The sequence below is a fragment of the Malurus melanocephalus genome, unplaced genomic scaffold (assembly GCF_030028575.1).
Source record: "Malurus melanocephalus ecotype Western Australia unplaced genomic scaffold, MMel_1.1 scaffold_107, whole genome shotgun sequence".
NCBI classification, from domain to species: domain Eukaryota; kingdom Metazoa; phylum Chordata; class Aves; order Passeriformes; family Maluridae; genus Malurus; species Malurus melanocephalus.
In genome coordinates this window covers 1,943,691-1,962,563 of record NW_026623339.1, presented here as the reverse complement: position 1 = coordinate 1,962,563, position 18,873 = coordinate 1,943,691, and the positions used below count along the sequence as shown (strand labels likewise).

General features: G+C 49.2%; 1 protein-coding gene across 2 annotated transcripts in view; it reads left to right on the top strand.

The window, feature by feature from the left end:
* The first annotated feature begins 17,562 nt into the window (after nucleotides 1–17,562).
* The window catches only part of DNAAF9 (dynein axonemal assembly factor 9), a 62,159-nt gene continuing 60,848 nt past the window's right edge, over nucleotides 17,563–18,873 (top strand). For both annotated transcript variants that reach the window (XR_008965564.1, XM_057369326.1), the window contains exon 1: nucleotides 17,563–17,676. Coding sequence is in view for 1 of the 2 variants with exons in the window: in XM_057369326.1 (XP_057225309.1) it covers nucleotides 17,594–17,676 (83 nt within the window). In the remaining variant the exon portion in view is untranslated. The remainder of the gene's footprint in view (nucleotides 17,677–18,873) is intronic.

The following is an 18,873-nucleotide window of genomic DNA, read 5'->3' as shown; positions in this document are numbered from 1 at the left end:
CTCCAAACCAAACAAAACCATAAAGAAAACAAAGCCAAAATGTACCAAATCCGCCCCAAAAAGGGTGACTCGAACGAATCCCGATAATTAAGAATGGGATGATAATTAAGCGAGCGGCGCATGCGCAGTGGCGTTTCCAGCTCAGTGCTGCCGTCCTGTGGGGAACGCTCGGTACTGCGAGTCGGAKTTTYCCCCTTTTCTCGGRTTTGTAGGGGTTAAAATGARCATTTTGGGGTAAAATCKGAGTTAATCKGCKCGGSAGAAAATGAAAAWTTTGARGCAAAATTGAGGTGATGTTTTGGAGGTAGAATCCGAGTTAATCCACTCAGGAGAAAACGAAAAATTTGAGGTAAAATTGAGGAGACTCATAGGTGATGTTTTGGGRGTAAAATCCGAGTTAATCTGCACGGGCGAATATGAAAATTTTGAGGTAAAATTGAGGTGATTCACAGGTGATGTTTGGGGTAAAATCCGAGTTAGTCTGTGAGGGAGAGAATGAAAAATTTGAGGTAAAATCAAAGCGATTCATAGGTGACGTTTTGGGGTAAAATCCTAGTTAGTATGTGAGGGAGAGAATGAAAAATTTGAGGTAAAATTGAGGCGATTATAGGTGATGTTTTGGGGGTAGATTTGGGGTCATCTGTAGGGGACAGGTCAGGAAAATTCAAGGGATGAAACTTTTAAGAGATGGAATGAACATTTTTTTTTGGGGGATGTGAGGTAAACTGTAGGGGAGGGAGCGAACATTTTGGGTTTATAATTTGAGGGGACGGAGAACACCTTGGAGGGAAAGGCATTGGTGAATTTGTCAGGGGGGCAGGGTTAATATTTTGGACAGATATTGAACTCTAGAAATACGTTAATTTTTATTTTATATATATGTATATATATATATATATATATATATATAAGCAAAGTATCTGAAAACACTCCATAGAAGGCTACAAAACCTGGGTGCTCTGGAAGTCAGGAGTGATCGTGATTTTTTTTCTGGTTCTGTTTAGGAAATTGCTCGGGTGGACACTGATTTTTTAAAATATCCTTCAGCTCTCCCGATTGAAGTAAAAGCATCATTCCCCTCTCTAACTTCCATCAATCCACGGTCAGTATTCATTCTTGGACAATTAACCTCCGGAATTTACACAGGAAATGCTGCCTGGTGGTTCCAGAATATGTCTGAGTGAGTTTTTTTTGTGATTTTCGAGCAGCTCGTGGTTCCTGCTGCCTCAAAAAATCCCGGGAACTGAACTGCTTGGGATATTTGGGGAGAAATGCGACATAAAAGGTTAAAAAGGACGGCAGAAATGAGATAGAACGGACCGGTCCCATGACGGTTTAGCTTTGAAAAAAGCACAAATAATGGAATTATAACCCCTGGCTCCCGCAATTCCCTCTATGGCCGCGGTTTCCCGAGCGAGGAAATTTCTGCAATTTCCACTTTTTCCAGCCGGCGTCACTCCCGGGTCAGGCAGAACTTTTCCAGCCGCGCATCCTGGAGGTGTCTCGGGGAAAAAGCAGCAGAACCTAATTTTTATCACCTCTGCAGATCCTAATTTTATGATTTTTTTTGTAATTTTTTTTCCTTTGTTTAGTTTTCCCCCTGCTCTGAGGTTTCTCTGTGATGTGCTGAGCTCTGGCTCCTCTGTTCTCCTCATGTCAGATCCCACGTGTGAGTTCCTGAAAAGCTCAAAAAAAAGGGCAAAACTTCTTTTATAATTCAGAGGAAGRAATTTGGGGCTCCATCCTTAATGAGTTTCCATGGCAAAATTACTAAAACTAATCGTAAATAGCGTTAAATTGTAATTATCCAAAGGTTTTCTATGAAAAATTRGTTTGGAAAAGGTTCCCTGACTTGGGTTTCCAACTGAATTTTGAACTGAGTTATCTTGGGCAAGACAAATTTCTGCCCTTAATCCCAGGCATCCACTCAGAGCAGCTGAAATGGTGAAAAATTTGATTTTCAGATCTTAGGAGGCTCACTCAGGGTTGGTGATGAGGAAAAAAGTTTCTTTTATGAATGCCCATCAAAAATAGGATTTAAATGGGGTTCTCTSCACCCCTATGAGAACACATGGGCTCAAATCACTCAAACTCACAATATTTTTGCTTTTTCAATGAGCTACTTTATGGATTACAGAAAAATAAATGATTGGCATTTACAGCTGATTCTTTTAAATGGAATATTAAAAAAAATCAGAGCACAGGAGATTTTATGGAGCGGCATGAAATGAATTAAAATGAAATCTCATGGAATGAAACGGAATTTTATGGAACAAAATGAATGAAATTTAATGCAATTGAATGAAATTTCAAAATTTCATTTAACAAAAGGAAGTTTCATTTTGTGTCATGGTATTACATGAATAATTATATTTAATGAAATGAAATGAATTGAAATGAAATGAAATGAAATGAAATGAAATGAAATGAAGTTTTATGGGGTCAAATAAAATGGAATGAAATTTTCAGTTTCATTTAAATCTGAAAAATTTAAAAAATTTAAATTCATTTAAATTCCATGAAACGGAATGAAATTTCATGGAATGGAGGGAAGTGAGATGGAATTTCATGAAATCAAATGAAAATTTTTTGGAATGAAATTGAATGAAATTTTGGAATGGAGCTGCACTGCTTCTGCCCGAAGGTGAAACTTTTGGGCTTAAAGCTGGGTTTAAACTGCAAGAGGACAGGGTTGGGTGGGATATTGGGAAGAAATTCCTGGCTGSGAGGGTGGTGAGGGGTTTTGACAGAATTCCCAGAGAAGCTGTGGCTGCCCCTGGATCCCTGGAAGTGTCCAAGGCCAGGTTGGATGGGCTTGGAGCAAACTGGGACAGTGGGAAGTGTCCTTGCCCATGGATGGGATGGGATTGATGGGATTTAAGGTCCCTCCCAACCCAAACCATTCTCTGATTCTCTGATATTCCTGTGTCCCTGCTTCCCTGCCCCTGTAGCTCATTAAGAGGCTTTTGGTGCCAGTTTGGGTTCAGCCACAGTGGATTCACCTTTATGGATCAGTTTTCCCCTCRTTTTTGTGCCTGGCTGACCCAGGACAGTTCTGATCCCGTTAACTTCGTGCTCCAGGTACCTGGAGTGGATAATGAAATTACATTATAAAATTAATGAAATTTAACCTGCCCAGCATTAAACGCTGGGAACTGCAGCTCTCTCTGTTGGAGGAATTAGGAAATGAAAAAACAAACAAATAGAAAAATAAAGATTAAGCAGGCAGCACATTCCTGATGGAGCCAGGTTTGAGGATAACCCTGTGGATGAATAAAATCATGAACACACCCGTGCCAGATCAGTGTTTGTGCAAATAAATCACACTTTCCACTGGTTCCACAGCATCCCTGGTTGTCCTGGGCTGTGCCTGGTGCCCATCCTGAGCCTCCCAGTGGGTGACAGTCACAGATGGGTTTGGTGCTTTATGGTGAAATAGTGATTTATTTTCTGCCTTCCCTCAAACAGACTTCCAGGTGAGAGCAGAATCCCTAAAAGAGCAGGGTTGATTTTGTTCAGTGCTGGACTCCTCTGAGATGAGAACTTCAGGAATTTGCATTTTGCCACGGGGAGAAACTCTGGCTGTCCTCCCACGGGAGGAGCCTGGTGATCGCAGCAGCTCCGGGGCAGAGCTTTGTGCAGCCTCTGACCCTAATCAGGATCGTGATTTATGGGATCATGGAGTCCCCTGAATTACTGAGCATCTGTCTGGGTCCTTCCAGACCCTGCAGTCAGGGCTGGCTTCTCCCAGGATTTACCAGGCTGGGGTGAGCTGGGTCTAATGAAGAGGCTCGGGGGGGTTGAAATCACGAAGAGATTTTATATCTGGATGGATGGATGGATGGATGGATGGATGGATGGATGGATGGATGGATGGATGGATGGATGGATGGATGGATGGATGGATGGATGGATTCATGGATGGATTCATGGATTCATGGATGGATTCATGGATGGATTCATGGATGGATTCATGGATTCATGGATGGATTCATGGATGGATGGATGGATTCATGGATGGATTCATGGATGGATTCATGGATGGATTCATGGATGGATGGATGGATGGATTCATGGATTCATGGATTCATGGATGGATTCATGGATGGATTCATGGATTCACTCCCTGCCTCCCTTGGATTCTGTGGTTATCCCAAATCCATGCCCTTAAGAGCAACGCTCATAAAAAGGCAAACAGTTTCCACGTGGATGTAATTAAAATCCAAGCATGAACACACAATTACTCAAAACTCCTTTCTTCAGCTTCCAAGCCCCGCGAGGGCAGGCTTCAGGTGTGAGTTTAAATGCTGATTCACCGTGTTCCTGAGCTCCTGGCAGGTTGTTGTTAATTTTAATGATTTCTGTTTTCCCGGAGGAAGCTGCGCTGGCATTGGCAGCAGCGGGCTGGCTGTAATTGGGGTGCAGATCCCAGCAGCAGAGAAGGGAAATGAATGGATAAATGACAAAAACCGACCAGAAAAACAGCCTGAGCCTGCAGGGGAAAGCAGCTCAGTGAATTCCTTCTCTGTGGGTCCAGAGAGACCAAACCTTCCTTCCCAGCGTGCTCCAWGCCCCATSCAACCTGGCCTTGAACACTTAAAGGGATGGGGCATCCCTGTGTTCTTCTGTCCATGTTTCAGAGAAAGGATATTTTATTTGACCTCTTTCAGGTAAAATACCCACCCTGGTGCTGGTGGGGCAAGGAGCTGGAGCAGAACAGCTCTGACAACTGAGATGGAAACCTCAGTTCACCCTTCACCCATCCAACCTCAAATATTTTATGTTATTTGGTAGAAAATTTGAGACATTTATTGTTGAGGCTCTTAGAAACCAGGAGCTTGCCCACCTCTGCACATACAGGTGCACCCTACAGGGAAAGGATTTTTTAATAAATTCAGAGAGTGGGAGGTAAAAACCTTCCTGGGGTAGAGAGTTTCCTGTATGAGCAAAGATTTCTCAGGTGTGTAAATATCTCTGAGTGTCATTTAAGTTAATAGGAATGTAACACATTTAATGATGGAATATCCTGAGTTGAAGGAACCCACCAGGATCATGGATCCAACTCGTGGCCCTTCACAGACCCCCCAACAAACCCTGGGAGTGTGCTCCATTTTTCCTGTCTGTTTTCGGTTTTTTTTTTGGGTTTTTTTTTTTTTTTGTTTTTTTTTTTTTTTTTTTTTTTTTTTTTTTTTTTTTTTTTTTTTTTTTTTTTTTTTTTAATCCAATAAGAGTTTTCTGACTGCTTTTGAATTCCAGGAGGAGCAGGGTGATGCTCTTTGTGACTGTTTGATTGCAGGAAGGTTTCCTTTGCAATTGCAGCCCTTGGACTGTTTTAACTCATCTTCATCATGATCCTAAGAAGGGCTGATGTGTCTTCCTTGCATTTTAGGGTGGGATAAGCGAAATGAGATGTCAGGAGTGAAATCCAAACCCCTCCACCCCACTCTTCTCTCTGAGCTCCCTACCAGCGAGTTCTTCCAACAGGAAATTTGAAAGAGCAGATGTAAGGAAGGAAATTTWTATGAAGAGAGGGGTGAGGATGGGTATTCCYAGAGARGCTGTGGCTGCCCCTGRATCCCTGGAAGTGTCSAAGGYCAGKCTGGACAGGGCTTGGAGCAAACTGGGACAGCGGGAGGAATAGAAGCTTTTTCCATGGAATTGAAGCTTTTAAAAGGTTTTTTCCAAACCAAACCATTCCCCGATTCTACGATTCAGCGGTCTGCTTGTCCAAACACGCCTTCCGACAAAAGAAAAACAGGATATTTCCTCTATTTCCTTTCGAGATTTCCTTTCCTTCTCCTTTAGAGCAGCAGGAGCCGCCGGGCCGTGCCTGGGGAGCGCTCGCTAATGGGATCAGCGGTTTGTTTTCATTTAATGGGCTGCCCGAGGCCGTGGTGTAAAACCCCAACCCCTTTTGTTTCAGCTGTAAATTGCCATTTAACTCGACAGCTCCGCTCCTATTGTTCCTCGCCTGAAGATCAAGCAAGGTAAAGGAACGAGATGAAAAAGCTCGGGGGGAAAAAGCAGCCGGGGGTCAAAGTCAAGGGCAGAGACGGGAGATTCCCCCACGCCCTTCTCTTGACAATGGGGCAATTTATTTCTGTTCCCTCGGTGGAAGACACTTTAATATCCTAATTTTAGCTTCCTTTCAGCCGGTGAATAGGGAATATCACTGCGCTGGCAGGGATGGGAATCGCATTCGCGCAGCCCCCGCCTGCAGATTCCCTCAACCCGACGTGCGACGCTTCTTCCTGGCATTTTTATTCTTACTTAGGAAAACCAGAGCCAGTCAAATCTCATTTTGTACCCCTCAGACCTTGCCTTGTTTTATTGTGATGCCAGCACGACGCGGAGGAACCAAAAAACACCCCCAAGAGAGCATCAAGGCGAGGGGTTTTGTGGACGTTCCTGCAGATGCTCTCCCGGCGTTTATCCCGGGCATTTTTCCCCCCCTCCTCCTTTTCAGCTCTTGTCTCTCTTTTCCGCAATGCACAAAGCCCTCCTCGACTCCAAATCTCTCCCAGCTGCTCGGGGAAGAGTTTGTGAGCATTGTCCCCGGTTCTGTCAGCATCTCGGCCGTGCCAGGCGAGCGCCACGCTCCTCCTTCCCCTCGCACAACGAGAACAGAGAATAWTTCACAGATATTTTTCAGGCAGCGATTTGGCTGTTTCTTTGACTTCTTGACCAAGAATGGATCATTTCTAATTTTCAGCCACTTAATTGTCCATTTTTTGCGCAGGGAGGGGGCAGATTTCCCTGTTTATTTATATTTTTTTTATCTATGAAAATAGCTTTTCCTTTGTTTCCCCCAGAACAAAGAAAAGTGAGCGCACCATTTAAACAGCGAGGGCCGTGACGGGCTGAGCCCATCCCCGGGGTGAAGGCGCTGCCTTTAATAGGGTTACACGCAGCAGAAATAAATTTGGCCGGCAGTCTGTAATCACTGCCTGAATTAATGGAAAAAAAGGAGTTCTTTGGAGCAGGCTGAATGGCCCAGCTGCAGCAATTATCTCGTCACTCATCGGAATGACGACGAAATTAGTTCCAGATTTAAAACCGGGCAGCAGAGGCGAGACACCCACTGGGGATTTATTTCCCAGTTAATAATGCTGGAGGTTGCCTTTCCATCCGTGCTGGTGCTGCACGCTCGTGGCTCACTGGGGGTTCATGAGAGACGGGCACCTGGACAGAGCTTGGTGCAATTTCATTCATTTTTTTAGGGATTTGCCAGAATTTTGTCCCAAATCGCCTCCCAGTTCCTGCCCTTAAAAGTTCCAGTGTGTCTTGAGGTGCTGGGAGCAGCATCCTCACACCTACAGTGATTTACACAGATTTTTATCCATCTGTTGGGAACCCACGTCTCTGTTGGGGTTTCCAGGTGGATGATCTGGTTCTTGGAAAAGCCAAATATGAGAGTTTTGGCTGGACATGTCCAGGGGGACACCTCCCACTATCCCAGAGTGCTCCAAACCCCATCCAGCCTGGCCTTGGACACTTCCAGGGATGGGGAATCCACAACAATCCCTGGACAACCCAACCATCTGACACCACAAATCTCCCTGCCGCGTTCAGTGCATGCACAGGCAGCTCCAAGCCTAAAATAAATTCATAAATTTTGCATTCCCTCTTTCGGGGGACTTCAACTGGTGAGTCTCACATCAGCTACGGCTGCATTGAATGCTGAGCAAAAGGAGACTGGCACATAAATTTTATGTTTTCATTTTAAGTACCTGCAGGAATGGATGTTTTTACACGAGGACAGATTGTCATGGCCTCAGCTGACTCGCTGCACTCTCCCATTGAAGCCGGGAAGAAAAGCCTGTGATTTATTTAAAGAAGGCTTTTTTTTTCTCCCTTTCCTGCCGGTGCTGGGAGGCACGCAGAGCCTTWTACTGAAATGAAAGCAGTGGTTTCAGCTCGCCTTGTGTGCCCTGCGAGCAGCTCCCAGGCACCACTTTGTGCATTACGAGGAGCCGAGTAAATCACTCAGCTGCTGCCACCGGGTGTCACACACAATTCCAGGACACGCATGGCAGTGTCCCCTCCCTGAGGAGAGCTGGTGAGAGCCTCAATGGTGAGAAAAAACCCTCGGGAAGAGGGTGCCCAGCTGACTCGGAGCTGAGGTTCTCAGGGAGCAGGAAAATCGCTGCCTCCATCCCTCACTGCCCATCACCGAGTGACCTCAGGTGACAGCTCCACGCCTGGGGCTCGGCGGTGTCAGGAAAATTAATCCACAAACAGCACAGGTTTATGTCCAGAAAGGAGACACACGAGTCCTGTAACTTTATTAATAAAGGGAGAGGCCATGGGACATTTCCATGGGCTCTCTCAAATTGCTGCAGGATGCAGCCTCCTTTTTATCCCAATTTCCCCTCCGCATTTCCTTCTCTYTTTCCCCACCTGCTGAGGTACTTGAGAGGTACCAAATCCCCTAATACAGACCCTCATTTAATGCACATCCCCTTTTTTTTTTCTTTGTGTCTCTGTTCTTTTCCTCTCAGTCCAGGGATTTATTGGGATTTATTGACCAGTCTGTGTCAATGGGTGGAATCCCTGTGGAATTTATGCTTCCTCCCATTTTTCCTTTCACCTGTCAGGATTTGGCCTTACCTCCCAGCAGACCCCACAGTTTGTTTGTAAAGACACCCCCCTCTCATTCCTTTTGGGATTTTGCTGCCCCTCTGTGATTTCTCTCGAGGAACTGGATCCTATCTTTGGGGTGAAATGCAAAAAAATGYCTTTATGGCACCCCTTCCCAGCACATCCTCAGCCTTTTCGCAGCTGGCAGAGCTTTCAGTGCCCGTGCAGAGAATATTTTAATCTCTGCTGCCGTATTAGCGTTATCGCTGCTAATGGTAATCAATAAATTAAGGGTTGTGGGATTTCCCACCGAGATATTGCTCCGCCGAGCCCAGCGCTCTGCAAACACCCGCTGGGAAAGCAATTCCTGCCGGAATCGCTRTGGAGCCGCCTGGGACAGCCCTGGGGGAGATGGAGAGCTGTAAATCACGGTCTGATAGAGGCTGGTGCTGGTTTAGAGCAAAGGATAAAGAGCCCACAAAGGCTTTTGTGCCGCGGGTTGGAGTGACACGATTCCTGCCCATGCCTGAGGGGTGGGAAATCAGGGATGTTTTCCTATCAAATCAGGATTTTCATTTGTGAAGAGCCCAAGATCTTTGAATTTGGTGTGGGTGACAACATGGAGAAGTTGAAATAATCTGAAATATGCCAGGTAACAAGGGACARGACAAGAGGAAACAGCCTCAAGTCGCACCAGGGTGGGTTAGATTGGATTTTGAGGAAAATGTCTTCATGGAAAGGGTGTCCAGCCCTGGCACAGCTGCCCATTCCTGGAGGGATTGAAAAGCCCTGTGGATGTGGAATTGGGGACATGCTTTAGTAGCCAATTCGGTGGTGGTAGCTCAGTGGTTGGACTCAGTGATTTTAGAGGTYTTTTCCAACCTTAATGATTCGAGATTCCATGAAATCCTTCCCTGGGAGGCTGGGATGGTGCAAGACCTGAAGGTTTTTGAGTCATGAAGAAGCAGCTCCAGCAAAGCCCAACCTCTCCATCACTCAGCAGTCAGCCCCTCAGCAGAGAGCAGCCAAAAAACTGATTTTGGGGTTATCATTTCCTAAACCTCTGCAGTTGTCCATGCCCCTGCTGTGGCTTCCCAGGAAGCTCTTCACAGTAGGATCTTACTTCTAGATTATTCCTTAAGTTCTGTGCGTTTTTTTTAGCTCATGAAACCCGGCAAAGGCTGCTGGCTGGAGTTGAAATGGATCCAGGATTTCTCCTGGATCCTGTTGCCAGCTCTCCTTTCCAGTGGCGATTTCCCCAGCACGTTAAGCAACAGGTTGGAGCATTTCCCTTTCCAGCTGTCCCAGACAGGGAGRGAAGATTTTATGAGTGACCCCAGATTTATGGCTGTGAGCTTTCCCAAGAATAATTGGGAAGGGGGAATTTCCTTCCCAAGGCTCCATTAAACGAGCAGCTCTGTTTTCCTTCCCCACAGCCACAAAAACAGCAGCGAATCGACCGAATGTGAGGTTTTCCTGCCTGCATCCTCTCCCAAATCCCTGTAACTGCACATTTGACTTGCAGAGGATCCTTTTGTGGCTTTTTCCAGGCTGACCCGTTTGGAAAAAGCCATAAAATGAACCGCACTCCCCTAATTTGTCGGGGTAGCAGAGGGGAGCGGTGGCTCTTGAGCCCAGAATGCCGCACGTGGAGATGCTGAGCACATCCCCATGTGCCYGAGGCAGAGCTCCAGGATCCGTGCYGAGCATCAAATCCACCATTAAATGGCTCCAGGGGGCACAATGGACTCGTCCCCATCCATCCATCACGGAACAAAACACAGGAGCTGAGCCCGGCGCGGTGCTCTGGCTGCTGGCTTTGTCCCAGTTTTGTCCCTGCTGGTTCCCACATCCCTTCCACCAAACCGTGAGCTCAGCCTTCCTCCCTCCAGGGGATGGAGGAGGAGGAAGAAGCRCTGCTGGTTGTAATTATCACCACCTTTGTTTTCATGGATGAGCGAAAATGAGTTTAATTTCTGTTTCCGCAGAGGGTGAAGGGGATCTCAGCTCGGTGTCTGCTGAGCACACTCCTGGATTTCCACCGAGCAAGCCAAATCTGAAGGGAAAAAAAAAAAATCTTTCCGAGTGATCTCATTGTTGTTTCCTTCCCCTGGAGCCAACAAAGAGTGAAGTGGTCAGTGAGGTCCCAATCCTTGGAATATCCGGGAAAAGCCACAGGGAACCTGCTCAGGAGCTGCTTTTGGCCATCAGGGAGGCTCAAAAGGAAATTGAAAGGCAGTGGTGACTCTGCAGGGTGGGAATTTGTGATGGGACCAGAGGACACGAATGTCCTGCTTTGGAGAAAAAGGGAGGAAAAGGTTCTGGAGGATTTAGGTGGTTCCCTCCTGTTGAAAAAGTGGTGGGCAGCACTGGATGAACCTGGAGGTGGGTGGGAAGAGATGGAGATGAATCAGCAGCATGAAAATGCTACTGAAATAACATTTTGGTGAAAGGAGGTGAAAAGCTTAGATGGATTTTCCCTTCCTGACATCCCCGGCCTTCTCAGCTCTCAACATTTCTGAGACAGAAACCATGGCGAGGTGAAAACAGGGAGCCCAGGAATGCAAAATTCATGATTAGGAGAAATTGTGCCTGATTCCTGGGAAAAGTGGTGGGTGAGGGATGAAGGGAAATGGTCTCAGAGAGAGAGAAAGAGCTTCTGGGGGTCTGTTTGGGAGAGGAAAACCAGCAGGGGTTTTCTTGGCTCTGGGTTGGAGAGGGTTGGAGGGTTGGAGCGCCAGGACACGGGGAATGGCTTCACACTGCCAGAGGGGACAGCTGGGTGGGATTTTGGGAAAGAATCCTTCCCTGTCAGGGTGGGGAGGCCCTGGCACGGACTGCCCAAAGAATCTGTGACTCTGCTCATAGCAGGGAGATAGAAAAAAATCATCTTTAAGATCTCCTCCAACGCAAACCATTCTGGAATCCTCTGATCTGTATCTTCACAGAGCCCCTAACGATTTTCCATTTACACTGAACAGAAGCATCCTGGCCAATTTGCTTCTTTAATCACCTTCTGTTCATCCCTTAGGAGGAGCCCAGAGCTCTCCAGGACCACCAGCTGAGGAGAAATTTGGAGATGGTTTTCCCTTTGAAGACGCTTCTCTGGCTGAAGCTGCAGCCTCTCCTCAGCAGGCAGAGACTTGAGAGCGAGCTGGGGARCTGCAAAATCAGGTAGTGCTGGCTCAAATCAGGTTTTAGGGCTGAGAGGAGGTTTCTGAAAGGGTGAAGCACAATCAAGGGAGGGATTTGGGCTCTGGAGGAAGCGGGTAGAGAGGGGGGAAGTTGTTCCTGGAGATAACGAGATGCTGTGGGACCTCTGTTCATCTGAGGCTCAAAAATGGGAAAAAAGATGAGTGTAGGGCTGGGGGGCTTCAAGAGGTGGTGGCCACACACCCTGGGATGTTGAGGGTGGGTAGGTGATGGTTGTGAAAGAYCAAGCAGAGGAAGAGGAGCAGATCTTTGGGGTTTGGGGTACCAGGGAGGGGCCCAGGGAGGTTGAGTGTCCCCATTCTTGGAGGTTTTCAGGAGCAAACTGAAAACAGCTCAGAGGAACCTGATCTGACCTCAGGGTGACCCTGCTTTGAGCAGGAGGTTGGAGTAGARACATCCCCAGGTCCCTTCCAACCTGAATCTCCATCTGATCCTAAATCATATCCCAACTGTTCCCTCTTCTGCAGAACAATTCCAGGGTGGAAGGGAGCAGTCCAGGCAGCAATTTCCTGACGTTTTGCAGTCCAAAATCTGGTAAATCTGATAYGTCCAAACAATATGGTCTGCAAGTCCCTTCCAACCCAGGCTATTCCATGATCCTACAGCACCTGGACATGTCCCAGACCATGCTGGGGTGGCACTAAATTATTCTCAGGGCCAGTGGTTCATTCCCCATCTGGCAGCAAACCTTTTTCTGCTCCATCCAGTGCTGGAGAAGCCAAAGGTGATTTCAGCAATGACCAGCAGCACCAAATCCCCTCCTCGGTGAAACACAGAGCCAGCTTTGCAAACAGAACACCTAAAAAATCCTTTCTAACTCCTTCTCCCCCTCATCCCCATCCCTCCCTCAGCCCAACTCTTCATTTGCAAAGTGGCTGTAACAAAACAAGCCTGGGTAACTCGAGGTCAGTGCTATTTTCTGAGATGTTTCCTGTGTTCATGGGATTCTGGTGTGTTGTGTCTCCATCACCTCCTGCATCCCCACCCCGTGTTTGATGGGTGTGTGGTGCCAGATCCAGGGTGGTATAAACAAGCAGATCCCAGCTYGTTGAAGCACTCACCCTTTTATTTTCTCTGACCCTGGGGCTGCTTTTTGCAGCAAGAACAAAACAGTAATTTAAGGGCAGGGGGAATTTTAATATCTCTCCTCCCAAAATAGCACTAGAGAAGAATGAAGATCTTTTAGCCTGAAGAATAAATGGAGTAGGAGGTTTTTTTTTTATCGCCAGCATCATTTATTAATTAATTTTCCCTCCCCAGGTAAAAGTGGAAAACTTTTCTTACAGTCTTTTATCCTTTTCTTGTGCTATCCATAAATTTTTCAGTAGGAGCTCTGTAAGGCAGCAAGGAATGAACATTCACTGCCTGGAGGGTGGACTTCTCTGAAACATTCATGGGATCCCATAAATGCAGCAGGATCCCATAAATCTAAATAAAAAGGAGGAAAAAACATTTTTATGAAGCACAGCAAGGCACTACCTTGTTTGTTTACCATGCAGGCACAGCATTMTTTGTGTTTTCTCTCCAAGAAATCAGAATTATTTCCTTAAAAGTGCTGTTGCTTTAGGAAAACATCTCCTTGATGCTACAGAGGGATAAGGAAAGAGCAAATTGAAAGCCCTAAAGGATGGATCCTTGACTCTTAGGATGCTAAAAGTGAGATTTGTGAGTTATAAATCTTTTCTGTTTGATTTTATTTGGAGCCCTTGTGTTGTCACTRGTCACTGGGCTGGAGCTGCCAACTCCAGGTTTATTTTTTTGGGGTTGCCACTGCCCAGCTGAACACCAGAGATGGAGACAGATCTTGCTGGGGTTCCAGCATCCTGGGAAATCCTGCAGRATGGCTCATGGATGGCACCAGGACATCAAAAAAACCCCACAGCAGACATGCCCAGCAGCCAATGATTTTCCCATGGGGAAGGATTGTGCAGGTGCCACTAGAATGGGCTGGATCCATAAATTTTTAAAAAAAATTCAAGCTCCAGCCTCACTGAGCAGCCATAGCTCAGGGTGAGAAGTTCAGGCATTCCTCACGGATGGGGGAACAAAGGCCCTCTCCAGGGTGAACAGCTAATTTTGGCCTCTGTGTGCACAACRTTGTTTTCTCCAGCAGGGATTTGCTAAAAATAAGCAGGGATGAAGGGAAGAGGGTGCAAAGGCAGCTGTTCCCATGGGCTGATGCCAACATTGAGGTGCCCAAGCCCAAAACACAGCGAGGAGCAGCCCCACCAGRTCACAAAACCAAACCCAGATCTGGGGTTTACCCATGGACAAGATCTACATCTCGAGGTGGAGGACCCACCAAAGAACACCAGCAGCAGCTTTGCCCCATTCCCAAACCACTCTGCCCTCCTCTTCCTCAATTTGGGAATTGTTGTGGGTTTCATTCATGGAAATATAGAACAATAGCGGGATGGAGAAGCTCAGGAAGCCGGAGAGGGGGAACAATGGTTGACATCACTTCTTCTCCAGGAAGCCTGACCTCTCTGCTGGGTGTTTTCCATGTTGTTGACCTGATTTTGTATCCCGAGGGAAATACGAGGCTGCAGGTCACAGCATCTGTGGTGTGAAATATCCCCCCTTGTCGGCTGAAAGAGCCTTGGGGGCAAAATATCCCTAAATCCTGTCCAGATCCCTTTTCCCTCTCATCTCCCACCATAGCCTTGCTGTGTTCCTTGGGTTTTGGAGGCCCTGGCAGGACATGGAGATGAAGAGGAGATGGAAGAGAGGAGATGGAAGAGAGGAGATGGAAGAGAGGAGATGGGAGGAGCCAGCACAGCACCCAGATGTTAAGGATGGTGTTTGTTACAGGGAAAGGATGCATTGCTGGGATGTCTCTTTCCTTAAACGAGTTTGGGATGTAGAGAGGACTTGGGAAAAGCTTTTGGGGRCTGGTGGTCCGTGGATTGGGATGGGGACAGCCAGCAGGAGCTCTGCAGGAGACTGAACCACTCAGCAAACGACAACAGGAACAGCAGGGATGCATTTTAGGAGCTTTCCAGAGGGAAGTCAAGGGTTCTAAGCAGTGATGCCCGCTTTTCCTTCCAGAGCTTCAGCTCTCTTTGCTGCCTTAGGAAGCTCAGAGTGTCCAGGGTCTCAAAAATAGGGAGAATTTGGGATTGGGGTGGTGCCAGGTCCTCGTGAGCACAACCCGTACTGTGGGGATGTGTCTGTACGTGGAAACATAATCAGAAGTTTATCAAGGCTGGCTAAAACGCTTCCCTGGTGGCTGCAGGGCAGCTGGGTCACAGCCCAGCATATTTATTTATCTTGTCTTTGCTCTGTGGCGGYGAGCAAAGTCCAATTTGGTTTTTGGGGAATAAAAAAAAGAACACTTTGGAATGTGTTTTCACCTGCACCAGGTTAAAAACGAGGTGAGARTGAGAGACCCTGAGCACTCTTGCTGTGATTTGGGATCAGAGTGAGAGACCCTGAGTGCTCCTGCTGTGATTTGGRATCRGAGTGAGAGAYCCTGAGCAYTCYYRSWGTGATTTGRGTTTTTCAGGAAGAGAAAAGGAGTTTTCTCTGAGCAGCCCTGTGCCTCCATCACACCCCAAAGCTGCAGATTTAGGGCTTTGCTCTGCTCTTGGCCAATACCGGTGTAATTAAAATAAGATGCAGACCAGGGGTCTTATCCCCCGGGGTGATTAATGGGGATGGACACAACACAGGGAGCCCAGATTAGCACTGGGAGGGYGGGATTAACGCTCTGGGGGGGAACGAGAGCCCCCACAGCAAATTCGGTGTTCCTTAATGCTTTCCCAACCTTTTGCCATGCCATGGGACAGCTTTTCCATCCCCGGGGGTTTGATGGTGAACCAGGAGGGTGCAGAAGGAGCAGGATGTGCTCCCCTTGGCCGAGGGATGTGTGATTAACGGGTTCCCAGCYGTGTGCCCCTCACGGTTCATTAAATCCTGGCTCCAGATCCTTCCTTCATTACGTTGTGATGACCTCAGTGCTTTAATTAGAGATCTTTGGAGGTTTTCTGTGCTGGACCCAAAATCCCGGCTCATTTTTTTGGCAATGGTGCAACATTTGGGTGAAGTGGAAAAAGACTGGGGAAAGGGTTTCAATGGCCAGATCTCGTGGCAAGGCTGGAATCTTCAGGTTGAGCAGGATGAAGGGGACAAACACGCTGAATTTGTGGTGTGAAAAAGAAAAAAGGTGTCTGTGAGGATGKTTGTGCTGGACACAGCCAGCACAGAGGGGTGCTGGTTGGAAAAAGGGGATTATTTTGGGGGGATAACAAGAAAAACCCATGTGGGTACTGGTGACTTGCCCCAGAGGGGTGCCCAAGCGGGGCTGTGGTGGTTTTGGGGTGAGTGGGGTTGGGGAGGGGTCACAATGCTGGGTGGACATGGGGTTATGTCCTGTGCCGGTGGGACAACACTTGGGAAAATCCAGGATACATCACTCTATGGGGACATACCATCCTTGGGGTTCTGGATGGGATCCTGGCTACACCGTCCCTCGGGGCTCTGGGAGATTTTGGGGGTCTCTGTGTCCCCCTGCTCCTCAAGGCTCTGTGTCACCCCTTTCCCGGGGGTCCCAGGGTTTCCATGTCACCCTTTCCCGGGGGTTCCGGGGGTCTCCGTGTCACCCCTTCCCGGGGATCCCGGGGTTTTCGTGTCACCGCTTCTAGGGGTCCCGGGGTTTTCGTGTCACCGCTTCTAGGGGTCCCGGGGGTCTCCGTGTCACCCTTTCCCGGGGGTCCCGGAGGTCTTCGTCTCACCCCTTCCAGGGGTCCCGGTGGTCTCCCTGTCACCCTTCCCGGGGGTTTCCGTGTCACCCTTCCCGGGGTTCCCGGAGGTTTCCGTGTCACCCTTTTCCCGGGGGTCTCAGTGTCACCCTTCCCGGAGGTTTCCGTGTCACCCTTTCCCGGGGGTCCCGGGGGTCTCAGTGTCACCCTTCCCGGGGGTCTCAGTGTCACCCTTCCCAGGGGTCTCCGTGTCACCCTTTCCCGGGGGTCCCGGGAGTCTCCGTGTCATCCTTCCAGGGGGTCCTGGGGGTCTCCATGTCACCTTTTCCCGGGGTCCCGAGGGTTTCCGTGTCACCCCTTCCCGGGAGTCCCAGGGATCCCGGGGTCTCCATGTCATCCCCTCCCGGGAGTCCCGGGGGTCCCGGGGGTCTCCGTGTCACCCTTTCCCAGGAGTCCCGGGGGAGTCTCCGTGTCACCCTTTCCCGGGGGTCTCAGTGTCACCCCTTCCAGGGGTCCCGGTGGTCTCAGTGTCACCCTTCCCGGGGGTCCCGGAGGTTTCCGTGTCACCCTTCCCGGGGGTCTCAGTGTCACCCTTTCCCGGGGGTCTCCGTGTCACCCTTCCAGAGGGTCTCCGTGTCACCCTTTTCCCGGGGGTCTCAGTGTCACCTTTTCCCGGGGGTCCCTTGTCCCCCCCTCCCCGGGATCGGACGAGCCCACACCCCACGGAGGGGGGGCAGAACGACAGCAGCGGTGGGGGCCGGACGCGCCCATGAGCGAGCGCGGGGGGGAGTGAGGGGTGTGCGAGCCAGGGGCTGGAGTTGGACGAGCCCATTCCTATCCGAGGGGTGACCATCCGCATCCCCGCTATGTTTACTCGCACCTACCGGCGGCTGTCCAAAAATTCCCGACTCCACCCACTGCTAGACGAAAAAAAAAACAACTCGGAGTGAATCCGCGCGGTCAGAAAGGCGGAGAGCGCTGGGAGCGGTGCGGGTGTGCCACGTCCGTCCCCCCCGGGCCGAGTGGTGCGCGCTGCGCGGGGCGGGGCGCGGGGCCGCAGTGGCGGAGCCTCCCCGTTCCTCCGGCGCATCGCGGTCGCCATGGCGCTGTGCGGCCGCTCCGCGCTCCTCCCGCCGCCCCCCCGGCACCGGCCCCGGCCCCGAGCCCCGGGACCCTTCGTCAGGTACCGGAGAGGGCAGCGGGAACGGCAGGGAGTGGGGTGACAGCGAGCGGCAGGGCTGCGCCGAGGGGGCTGTGGGGTGGAGAAGGGGGTGTGAAGGGTGGGGGCGCATTGTGGGGGGCGCTGAGAGGGGATGTGAAGGGTTTTGATGATAAAGTGAGAAGGGGTTTGGTTTGGGAGAAGCGGAGGTTTTCGCAGCTGTGGCGGTGATTGTGGAAGAAACGGCGTTAAACGCCTGTTTGGGGGCGTTGGGGTGGGAAGATGAGGGGGCTCAGGCTTTGGAGGTGCTGGGATAGAGGGTTTGGGGAGAGGTTTTAAACGTTATCATTGGGTGTTAAGGTGTTTGATGGGGATAAGGTGGGGCATTCGCACAGCTGATGGTGGTTGAGGATAAATTACAGTTTAACACCTAATTTAAGGCGTTGGGGTGGGAAGGATAGGGATGCAGAGGTTTGGGGTGGAACAGAAGTGATGGGGTATTAAGAATAGGTTTTCTGGCGTTCCGGGGGGCGGTGAGTTGTAGGAGGTTTTGCGGTCGGATTTGGGCTCATTAAGGGGGTTTTGGKGGGCTGGAGCAGCATGTGAAGGGGACAGGCATATGATGTGGACAGACAAATTTGGCAGGTGGCTACCGAGAGGGAGGTGCTGGTGGCCCTGACAGGGCGGCAGACAGGRGCCTGATGTGACCTTGTGGATGTAGGGATTGGCAAAGTGTGTGGGAGGCTGCGATGGATGAGGAACAGGAGGACAGCAAAGGGCTGCTGTGCARAGAATGGATTTGGGGTCGTGTTTCTTTGGGGGATAAGCCTGGGACTGATTTGGGAGGGGATGGGCGAGGGCTACCTTGGAGACAGGGAAAGAAAGGCTTGTGAGAAGTAGGAAACGGGAATTTGGGTAGGTATATGTGAGCTTTGGGAGGGGCTGAGTGATTATGGAGAGAAAGGAGATGCTGTATTTGTGTGGGCACCTGCTGGGGGTCTTGTTGATATAAAGGTAATAACATTTTCTGAGCTTGGAAAATATATGGGGTAGGATTTGTAGGGACATGTGAGATGGTGGCCTTGGCTCCCTGGGAGCTCAGGTGGCAGCTCAGGTATCCTTAGGTTACCAGGGCTCTGTTTCCTTTTGGAGACTTAAGGTGCACCCATGTGTACAAAGCTGCAGTCCATTATCTGAAGGGTTTGAATGGAGRAAACGGCC